The 12032-nt window shown below is 34.8% G+C and overlaps 1 protein-coding gene across 7 annotated transcripts in view; it reads right to left on the bottom strand.

Moving 5' to 3' along the window:
- The window catches only part of LAMA2 (laminin subunit alpha 2), a 322448-nt gene that overhangs the window by 97071 nt on the left and 213345 nt on the right, over positions 1–12032 (bottom strand). For all 7 annotated transcript variants that reach the window (XM_052671093.1, XM_052671082.1, XM_052671039.1 and 4 more), the window contains 6 exons: positions 11139–11318; positions 10199–10387; positions 9869–10104; positions 5195–5312; positions 2531–2665; positions 1733–1857 (listed from right to left, as the gene is read on the bottom strand). In XM_052671093.1, the coding sequence (XP_052527053.1) occupies positions 1733–1857; positions 2531–2665; positions 5195–5312; positions 9869–10104; positions 10199–10387; positions 11139–11318 (983 nt within the window). The remainder of the gene's footprint in view (positions 1–1732; positions 1858–2530; positions 2666–5194; positions 5313–9868; positions 10105–10198; positions 10388–11138; positions 11319–12032) is intronic.

The following is a 12032-nucleotide window of genomic DNA, read 5'->3' as shown; positions in this document are numbered from 1 at the left end:
ATCCCACCTAGTTAGGCATGGAATCTATGCCAACTCTTCAGGAATCATCTATCAACAGTGGAAACATGGAAATGTACAGACAGATTGACATATTCATTAAAATCTGTGGTGATCTCCATTTTTAACATGTGTGGGGTGTATATTTTTCTGATGCTTTCTGTTTCTGTTCATTGACTCTACATGTATTTAAATTGTTGATTTACAGCTACAGAAGCAGTAAGCCCCACCCTCCTGCCTACAGACATCTTAGCAAAGCAGTACAAAAATAAGGAGCTCTGTTTCTGGACATGCTCACATCTGTGTCCTCTTCAGACAACCACTACAAAACTGAATGACTATGATAGTAGCATAGCATGTTTCTACTAAGCTCATAAGTTTTATTCACTTATCTCCTACAACAACATTTAAACAAAAAAGGCCAGAAGATCACTTTTATACAATCGTGACCCTGACAACTTCTAGGCTCATGCAGACAGTATGGCTGCAAGAAGAACAGGTACTTTGTTTACCATCCTTCTCTCATCCTGAGGCAGCTCTGTAGTTTGCCTATTCACCCAAGGCACACACAGAAGTTAGTCTTACTCTCTGTGACTTGGATGCCTTTTGCTGACATCAGTAAGTAAAACAAATAACCAAGCTGTAACAGAAAACATGCTTGTGAAAAAAGAGACAACAACAACAACAAAAAAGAAAAGTCCATAGTCAAGACTATGCTCTAATTTTCTAAGATGAGGGGAACTTTCTTAATCCCTTTTTATAATTCTTTTGGTTGCTTTCTTTTTGGTTTTTACAAGGTTTGAAATTTTTCGGTTTGAAATTTTTCGTAAAAAGTACTTGCTTTGGAGAAAAGATCACAATGTGTTTAGCAATGGATGTTTGCAAAACAAATGCCCTGCTTCAAAAAAAAATTTAAAAAAAGAAAAAAGAAAACTTCAAACCATTTAAAAATGATAAAATGAAGACAGAGGGAAAAAAAAAAAAACCACAACACTTCAAAGATACACTGACTGAAATACTCCCAAAACATCCTAAAGGTCAATCAAAACACAGAAAAAAATGATTTTAAAGAACACTTGCAACCTTCCAATGGAACAATCATTAAACACAAACCTTTGCAGAGCAGAACTATGATACGATTCCAAATAATGCTAAGAGCTTTTCAGCAAAGCAGGAAACAAATCTCAAGTGCTAAAGCATCATCTATTAGGAACACATGCAGAAATATCATAGCCAAGCTCATTAGCATAAATCGACCAATAAAATTTATACTGCAATAACTATATTGCTTTTAAATTATTCTATCTTTCAAAAATCATCTAAAACTCATGTAACATTAAATAAGGAATCAATAAATTCCATAGTGGAGCAAGAAAAGCACTGTAATACATTTATAACCCACATAAAATATGAGCATAGGGCTTTTTATAGCTCCTTTGTGGCCATATTGTACTTGAATTCTGATCTAGCTGAGAATACCTCTATAACACACATTCATTATCTGTTGAATATTGCATTTTCTACCACTTACTAATTTATTAATCAAAAATTAACAAGGGAGCAATTTCTGACATTTAAGGGAAGATCAATTAGCAGTGAGTAGATACAAAACATTTTAGTACGACTCTCTGTGATGCAGTCCTCCTGCAGCCATTTGAAAGAAGACACAGTGAGCCCTAAATGAAGTTATTGCTTACTGGAAAGGTAATTCTTTGTCATACATTTGCATGCTTACTTGTTACTGGAAATGGATAGGGGACAAGCACAAGGCTGGCAGTCCTCTGGAGATCCTCGGACAATGCCATAAAATCCCAGTGCACATCTCTCACAGTGCTGACCGGCAGTATTGTGCTGACAATTCTGCAGAGAAATGAGCCAGAATGAAAGCAGCATTTGATAATTACAAAAAAAGCAGACAACATTCTGCTCCCAATCTTAGGGATTCAAATGAATTGAGATTCAAAGTTATAATTTACTGTTATTTTATATATTGATATATTGATATATATTATAACTGTTATAGTTATATATATCACTCCTGATATAATTCACAGCGGGGCCACTTGCTTTGAACATCTATCAAACGTGTGCTGTGATACATATGGCCTTACAAGGTGAATGAATGGAGATCTGTAGCTGGCCAAATGTATCATAAGGAATCTTTTAACCCATTCATCCCTTTATGTTCTAGTCACTGAAGGAGGGAAAATGATCAATTAAAAGTCAATTTTCCTGTATCAGGTCGTGTGTGTTATTACATTTAAGAGCAACATTGTGTTTATTGAAAGACACATGCAACTTTGCAGATTATTAATCTGCAGGCAGTCAGGCTTTTACATAAGTAACAATTCAGAAGCAAGAAAGTACTGCATAATCTTAAATTAGACAAAAAGAAAACTTTCAAGATGAACAGTTCACTTTTTCCATTCAGTAAATTGGCAACAATTTAAGTAAAACTGGATTAAATTATCATCCTCTATTTTAATTTGGTTCATTTACACAAGATTAACCTATATTAAGTTCACAAATGTACCTGACAAACTGATGTTTCAGGGTCACACGTAGCACTGTGCCCATGACATTGACACACAACACAGGCACCTAGGGACTGACTAGTTATCCTTCCTCCATGTGAGACTGGAAGCCTGTAAAATCCTGGAGAGCACGACTGAAATAAAAAAAGATGCACAGGAAAACAGACCATTACAGAGTGAACGGAGTATAGGGAGCATTGCAAGCTTATCTTCCCAATCACCAGTTTTTACAAGATGTGAAAAGAACCTGACAGACTTCCACCTGTGTTACAAACAATATACAGCACTTTGCAGATAACAAGAGCCAGCCCTAATTGGAAACAGTGCTGAAAACTCCCTGGAGCACTCCACTGGCACCAGACTTTTCATATTACAGCTTGAGAGGCCTTTCATTCAAATGCCAAACACCTCACTGCTCTCACTGTGCATCAAGAAAACTTCCTTTCATTTCTTAAGAATAAGGTTTGTTTTTAATAAAAAATTTTTGCATGGACTGTGGAGAGAAAGCATGAGATTCCGTTTCCTTCACCCTTGGTGAGTTTTTCAGGTTTGACAAGCTAATATCTGCCTACATACTGCCTGATGGATAACAAGCAAAAACCAGATGACAATCAAAAAATGACTGCATGGCTGCATTATTTATAGCTATATAAGGTAAAGTCTATAAAAGTAGAGAATTTGAAATATTAAAGGTTTTCCACATCTTGAGACTATTAGCCCCATATCTTATTTATCTGTCAGAGTCTCTCCCACCCAAGTTTGGCAATAAAATTTTAGGAGTAACTCAAATATTGTTAGTGATGCTGACACACACAAAATCCAGCATTTGATCTTTATTTCAGGCTTATTATGCAAACGTATTAAAGTGTCTACATAACTCCCAGAAAGCATAAAATTGGAAACAAGTCCATTTTGATATTTTAGGCTATTAGGGTAAGTCACTCATCCCATGTATAAACCCCCAGTACCCTCTAGGATAGACCAATGTGGCTGTTTCCTACCACTGACCTCAATTTGTGCTTTTGGAACCTTCCCATACAGCAATACAGTGGATACAAAATAAAGAAAAGAGAATTTGGAGTAAGTAATGTTTTATTATCAAAATCTGGATTCTCCAATCAAGTCCTGCCTGACATACTCTGTTGTATTCATACAACTCCACTCTGACAGTTTTATAATCATTGCCAAAACATCCAGGAGTAAGTCATGAAAAAAGCATAAACACAATTATTTTCTTTTGATCACATGGAAAGCAAGTTAACTCACTTCTGCTTTTCTCCTTTATTTTGACTTAGACTACATTAAGATCCCTGAAGCATAGAAAGAGTCTATCTGCTTTTTCATGGTTTGCAAGGAATTCCAATTTAGATAAATAAACTCATATGAAAGTAATTTTGTTTCTTACTATAATTTATTAATTTTTTTTCTCTGTTCATCCCCAAAGAAGTCCTTGTCCAAATATAAAATATTACGTAGCACAGGTTTACAAGTTCAGTGACTTTAGGATTGGGGTAAAAATATATGGTACATTCTCAAAATAAAGTCTAACCTCTAGCTGTATTTTTTCTTCTGATAGGCAGCAGACATTCTTGTCATCTATTTTGATGCAAGCATCTCTGAGATGAAATGGAACATTTACAAAACATGAAGTAGTTGACTATATTTTTCATCGTTAGCTTGGAAGTTTTTTAGAAGTAGCCACAAGGAAAACTCTTACCACTGTTTTTTCAGCCTGCTTCTGAATTAAGAGAAAAACAATATAGGAAATTTCTATTTTTTTTCACTTTCTAGTAAAAAACATTCTGCACTTAGTCCTCACAATGGAATTGCAGGATAAACCATGAAATAGATACATGCACTCTTTCAGCATTTGCTTAAAAAATGCCTCGTTATCAAATGCTTTTTCCATGTTGAAATTAAATAAATCTTTCAAAAACATACCATAAGCTTTACCAAGAACACTAAAAATAAACTAAGTTATGAGCATGTGAAGATTGCACAATTAGGCACAAAGTATGAAGGCTGCAACTGATATATTTATTCTAGCCCCTGGTGTGAATTGAAATAAAGTTCTAATTACATTATCATATGTTTTCCTGGGAAAACGTAGTCTATTTTAGTAGTTTGAAAAAAAAACAACCCAGACAACCAAAACCCAACAACAAAACCAACAACAAAAGAAGAAGTCACTTCAACTGTACTTTAGAGCAAATTTAGTTGAATTTCTTGTGCGTGTGCATTTACATGCATTCAGGTGTGTGGACATAGAGACTTCTTGCATTTTGTGCTTCTCCACAGATGCTATGAATCATGGCCTTGATAAAATGATGCCTATAGTTCCGTCTATAGACAGACATGGTATTATAGATGTATTGCATATAATGGCCTCACTAAAACACAACAACATAGTACAATGTGTTGTACATAAATACAATAGTATTAAGCTCTCATTTGCCCAAAACAACTTGGTCAGCCTCATTCACACACTGTGACTCGTATTTACTTAATAGGAAAAAAAAGGGCTAAAATTCCTTGTAAGATAGATATTGAGAACATCTATCTCAGTTAACTGAATCCACACAATAATTGCTAGTCACACCTTACTAAGAATTGGAACATAGAGGGCAGAAATACTTCTACTGAAAGTAAAATTATTAATGTACCTCACAAGACAAACCAGAGTAACCCAGTGGGCAGTCACATTGCTCAATCAAGTTAGCCTGAGGAGTCATTCCAGAAACAATGCCACCTTCAGCAACTTCCATTGAGATCTCAGAAATCCTGAAAGAAAAAGGGAGCAACCATCTTCAGTAAGAGTAGTGAACCACTAACTCAAAACCAGTTCATCTTGTACGGTGGAATATTGCCTTACTTGGCTTTCTGTAGGCTTTCTGGCTTATAGGAGATAAAAGAGCACATTTTTGCTATTCCTAATGCTTTTTTTTCCCTTCATCTCTTTTTAGTGAAACTATTAACAATAGCTCAAATCTGATTTTTCATTCAGAGGGACTCATTAAGAAATCGAAGACACACATTAAATGCAGTTCCAATTCATGACAGGTACAGCAATAAAATTGTTCACTAAATGAGCTTTTAATGAGGCAACTATTAAAATAAAATAAAATATATATCCAGCAAATAAAGCAGCCTAATAAGCTGCTAAACAGACTTTGAAGCACAGGTTACATTTGCTTTTTTTTTTTTTTTTTTTCCCTTTCAGGAATTTTAAGATCTGTAGTCAGATAACTTTTTTTTTTTTTTAATCTGTAGGATCATCTAGATAATTGAAATCTAGCAAACAATTTAAAGCAAACAAACAAACAAAAAATCCCACTACAGAACCATCCAGTATTATCAAAAAGGGTATGTTTCATGGTAGTAACTTTTGAAATACTTGTTTGTGTTAATAATATCCTTGCCTCCCGATAACTCTGACCTCTCCACTACTGAAAATCATTGATAAATAAGAAGGGCAGAATGGGGGACTCCAACATAATGTCCACATAAGAGAAAATGTCAAAAAGCTTGTGAATAATTAGCTGAATAATTATAGATAGTGCTGCTACAGCCTATATATGTGCCTGTGCATAGGTTTAATGTAGAGAAAGTCAAAGAAATGCTCATCTCTTGTTCACATTCACAGTCAACTCATTTACTCCCAAACACTGATTACTGAGTTGCACTGGCACTTTGGCCCATAGGAACCACTGCCAACGTGACTATGGGAAAAGTAAAAGCTCACTGTTGAAATAAACAAGACTTTTGAGACTGAACTTAGTTGAATAGAGATGTACCTTTTAATATCCTGTGTGAATGCAAAATCTCCAAATCATCTAGAAACTTTAACCCTGGGCTCTCTTCTTACTACTTGAAGAAATGAGTTCAGTAGAGCAAAGAAATTGAAAGAACAAATAAATGAAGCCAGATCAAAAAAGAAGACTGAAGAGGGCAAAAGCATTTAGACATAAGGAATAACTTTTTCTCTCAGAGAATGGTCAGGCACTGGAATGGCTGCCCAGGGAGGTGGTGGAGTCGCCGTCCCTGGCAGTGTTCAAGAGGCGTCTGGATGACGTGCTGCGTGATATGGTTTAGTGCTTGTAGTGGCAATGGTGATGAGGAGATGGTTGGACTAGATGATCTCATAGGTCATTTCCAACCTTGTGATTCTATGATTTAGATCTGATGTGTCAATACAAACTTACATTGAGATCTCTGTACATTAAATGGAAAAACTAAATGAAATTTGCCTCCCCATCATCTTCAAGGCTGAGGCAATGGTCGGTGTGCTGCAAAAAACTATTTTTGGTCAGAAAGTTGAGTTTACATAATAATATGCTCACAAAGTTACATGTTGTTTCTGTGAAAATGTTTCTTAAGGACTGTCAGGCTTGGCTGGCTCTTGGAACATGGCTAATAGGAAGCAGACTAGCTGCTACCTGATCAGTGTTGGGGATATTGAAATAATTCAAAACAGTCAAATTGAAAGTGTATTTCCAATTGAAACTAATTTATTATCACAGCCTGGTTGCCTGAAAAGCAAAATCTAATGAAAGAAATGTTTCAACATACAGTACTGAATGTGAAAATGAGGACAACAAAATGAACACTACGGGAGAAAAATTGTGGCTTTATATTCTGAACAGAAATCTCTAAATCACTAGTAATGCTGCAGCTCTGAAGCAAAAGTAAAACAAACAAACAAAAAACAGCAAAAAAACCCAACCAAGCCTGAAACATTAGCATTGCTGCTATGCAATAGAACTAATACATTGCCAATACTGGGACTAAGCTATTTTTCTTTTCTCAGCTTCTGATACTAATTTGAATTTTAAATGCTTTTCCTATAGCTTATCATTTATATACATCTTTTTAATCTGAAACTGAAATAAAAGAACATCACATATGGTATGTTCTCAATCCCATCCTCATTTTCTTTACCTTATACTTTTCTATTATGCACAGTCAGAAAGAGAAGTTTTACCAGTTTAGAACCTTATTTAGAAAGTATAAGACACTATTTAAACATTTGTTTAAAGTAGAGCACATACCTAAATACTGTCCTCTAGAGGGTCTCACAGCCTGCTTTTAATATAAGCTTTCAATTCTTACTCAAGTTAATATCCCACTAGTTTCTATGAACATTCTGAGGAATGTACTTTGTGATCTTAAGCAAAACTGCCTTAAAAATCAGTCAAGGTACTGCCTTGAAAAAGAATTATCATATACTCCTGATGATTATTTTCTGCTTAAAGACTCAAATGTCATGGGATGAGCGTTACTTACATAAATATATGTAGATCATAAAAATCTGTTGCAATATAACCACCTACAAAATCCAGACTGATGTTCTGTTACAGGTTTTGACTTCAGATGGAGAGTTGTCAGAGAAAACAACTGAACTATTCACTAAGTCCTGCTATCATATAAAATGTTACACTGTGAAATGTGATGCTATAAAAATCAATTTTGGTTTGGTAAGTGCCACTCTGCAAACCTGCCCTGAAACAGAAGTCATTCTCTGTTCTGTTACATGCCTCATTAACTAGGTAACCCTGATGAAATAATGGTATACTACAATGCAAGTGTAGCTCAGGTATGATTATCTCATGAATCTCAGAACAAAATCATTAAGCTGGAAGTCCATTTGAATAACTTTTATTGTAATCCTCGAACTCAGATAGCATTCAGATTTTTCTTCCTCAGCTGACCTAGAATCTGCAGTTCCTGCAGGGAAGGGTGAGCTAAAGCAGATACAATACATGGAGAATACTCCTCAAATTTTTCCATGTTATATTGGAGTTACATACCTCTTTTCCATAGGTATTCCTTATAGTTGTAATACAGCATTCTAAACAGATTATGCCAAAAACAAATGAAATCTCAGTGTAAAACTTTTATGGCATCTGTTATTAATACTTAGCATCTGCCTAGTGCAAGTCAGACTCAAATTCAATTTCTATGTTTCCTGTTAGTACTGCAAAGATGCATTATACCTGTTCCTACTATTCACTCTCATGAGCTCCAAAGGCAATGTTCTTATAGACAAATTTGTAACCTAACAATCTAGAAATAATTTTAGCCTATCACTTCTATGACTTCTATCATAGTAAGGACTTCTGGAGATCTCTCGGGTTTATCTCCAATTATCTCTGCTTCCTTGCTATTACATTTTTTGCTTATATAACAATTTCCTCATCAAAAAATTCAAGAATAGTCTACACAGTCTATTGCAGAACTTCTTTACCCCCAGGAAATTTTTTCATATGTCCAATGCAAATCTTTCATTATGAAGATGAAGCTCATTTCTTTTTTAAATGTGAACACCTTGAAAACAGAGAATTAATTCTTTTCTTTCTTTTTGTGGCAACATTTTACGCATCTTAAGAAAATGTCTAACTTCTGCACAAGTTTGGTTCTTTACATCTTCCATCACAGACCACGTTTTGTGATCTCTGATGTTGTTCACTCTTCTCAGAATGCTTTAATCATTATTTCTTGAATCAGAGTATCCCAAACTGGATGCTTTGACTTTACTGGTGTTGGTTTTAATTAAAAGATTAATTCTTTGTACTTCGCAGAATGTTCCTGCTTATATTTCAGGTACAATATTTACATTTTTAGACAATACCATTACTGAATCACATTCATCTGGCAGTATGTTGTAAACAACAGATCTCTTTTCGAAAAATAGGTAACTAAGAAGTTGTTCCTTGTTTATCTATTTTGTTTAACTGACTACTTCTTTCAAAGCTTAAAATCTTATGCTTGACCTTTAGATTGCAGCCCAATTTTGGTACAGTGCCTATTATTTTGCCATCCAATATATTTATACTGCTTTCTAATTTCTTGCCCACTTCAAATTTAGTAGGCATTCTCTTTAATCATCACACTTATTAATGAATAAGTAAAAAAGAAAATATTGAATATAATATAGTGGATTAAGTTCCATTTTGTTAAAGGAACACACTGTTCCTTTTTACTGTTTAAGTTAGTTTCAACTTGCAAGAGAAAATTCTTTCATTTATGTTTAATTACAACAGCATATTTCCAAAAAGAAGATATTTATTCAAAAATACTTCTGGATTGTTTCAGGATGTGTATACTTACATGTGTTTTCCATTAAAGGGTCCAGAAAATACAGATTTTGTTTACTTATGATGATTTAAATTTTCTACCAAATAGATATTCATTTCCCTCAGTCTTTTGTTATGCTGAATACTAAATCCTTCCACTCTTCTCAGTAGCTGCTTATGATTTGAATAAAAATTCTGTTAGGAAGTTCTATCGCTTTATCTCTGACTACTACACTATTTCAGACCACTGTATGAAGCAGTTACCTGCTTTGCCTCATGATGTTGCCATGAGTAGCCTTAATAAGAATGTAATGCACATCATACAGCACATTCAGGAAGTCTTCCCGGGATACAACTCTACTCGGCCTTGAGTCATCTGCATAATGTTTCCATGTGAAATCTGCCTGAGATATGGTCTTGTTTACTGTTGGGTCATCCTGATATTCCCAGGGTACAATGTTTCTCACTCTTTGGCTATCACCATAATATTCCCATTCGTGCTGAAAAACAGTAAGAAAAAAAAACCAGATTATTAGGACTATTAAACAGTACCCAGTGCTTATGATAAGGTGAAAGAGCAGATAGGAACATTACCTCTGTCAGCTCTATCTCATGCCTTGTTAGCTGTCCAATCAGAGGGGCAGCCATGTGCCGGACAATAATTCTTGTATGAGTGGGAGGGCCACCTCTGATGATCACTTGGGGGTAGTAAGTAGTAAAACCTGTTTCTTCCCGTGCTTCAAAGTAGATTGCATATTTTAGTTTCCCTCCATATGCAGTCAGCTAACAAAGCAAAACACAAAGTACAAAAATAAATCTCATTTTTGGCTAAAAATAATTCTCAGGGCATACGTAGGAGCTAGATACATTCAGCACCTGTACACAACCTGATTAATGCATGTGTGATACAAAATAGCACTACATGCTTGCAGAATCATCTGGGGATAGGGGCTGCGCTTGAAAGGACTGATCAGTAATTTGTTATTCTACAGTGCTATTAAAAACAAACAAAAAAAAGTGCTTGTTCTTTCATTTTATTTGTCTTTGCATTCCCAATTATTTATGTCTAGAGCAAGGCACATGTAAACTCTCTTCAACCAAAGAGTACCAAAAATATAAAATAAATATCAGCACCATGGTGCATAATAATAAGCCTCCAATAGGAGGTTTATTTCATTCATTTTCTCCTGCATAACTTAAAAATACATGGCATTTTATAGAAGTGGCAAAATGGAGAAAAACAAAAAGTTGCAAGAAATATATTAGTTAATGAAGCTTACTTTACTTAAGTAAGGTTTTTATGAGAAAATTTGTCCAGTAGAAAACTCACACATGTTACTGACAGTAACTGTCTATTATAAAATAATGTTGATGTTACAGACTAATAGATTTCCATGATACTGGAGACAAGTTCTTTCCACAGTGTAATGACATGCCCAGAAGATGAGAAACAAATGTATTGTAAAATACAAATATAAAAAATAATTAAAAAAAAAAAAAAGCCACTACATATTCAGTGGATTTTAATGTTTACCTTTCGTCCTTCAAACTGCTCTGGAAGCCTCCAGTAAACAGGTTCTGAACGAAGAATCTGCATCACCTGCTCTATATTTGCTACTATTTCAGGAGGCTGGAATGCAATCCCTGAAAGAGTGCTTTGGTGAAGGTTTTCATCCACCAGTGGTAGAACCATTTGCTCTGGCCTCAAGGTCACCTATGTAAATTCAAAATAATAATAAGAAAATCAAATCTATTTCTCCCCACGAAGGAAATAAGTGTTTGTCTTTAATTTTTAACACTTTAAAACACATACATACACATAAATGCATACATACACATAAATGCATACATACACATATGTAGTTGTTTTTCATTTCTCATCACTAACTACTTGTCAAAAAACAGGTATGGAGAAATACTGATAATAAAGATGTCTTTTTCAAGCATTTTGCACTCTGCCCTTGATCTAAAAAGAATGTATTAGCACTGACTAAGTTTCTTAAGTGAGATCCCATTAATTACATTAATATGATTATATTATTTTCATAGTACTATTCTAGTCTTGGGCTTCCTCTGTTCTAAGTAGGAGAAAAATGAATTACAATGCAGCATACTTCTCATGAACACTTGACTGTGGAACACAACATCTGACCCTTTGTACCTCCATGCAATGTTATGGGTAATTTTGATCAAAAACTCTAACGTGTGTCTTAGTAATTCTATTCAGACAGAAGTATCACAGGAAATGTGTGAACACAAAAAGGACCAATATCAAAATTGCTGCCTCCTAAAGAGTGAGGAAAGAAAAGAAAACTAATGTAAAATCTTATTCCTAACAGTCAGTCCATCAACAGGATGTTCAAGGGTTTGGAATCAGGTTGTGAGAAATTCTCCCAAGCTCTGTGCTGTATTTACGGTATTTCATTAT

This window comes from Tympanuchus pallidicinctus, unplaced genomic scaffold (genome assembly GCF_026119805.1).
Source record: "Tympanuchus pallidicinctus isolate F22 unplaced genomic scaffold, pur_lepc_1.0 scaffold1, whole genome shotgun sequence".
Lineage (NCBI taxonomy): Eukaryota > Metazoa > Chordata > Aves > Galliformes > Phasianidae > Tympanuchus > Tympanuchus pallidicinctus.
The sequence above is the reverse complement of the archived record's forward strand: the minus strand, read 5'-3'. Positions and strand labels throughout refer to the sequence as shown.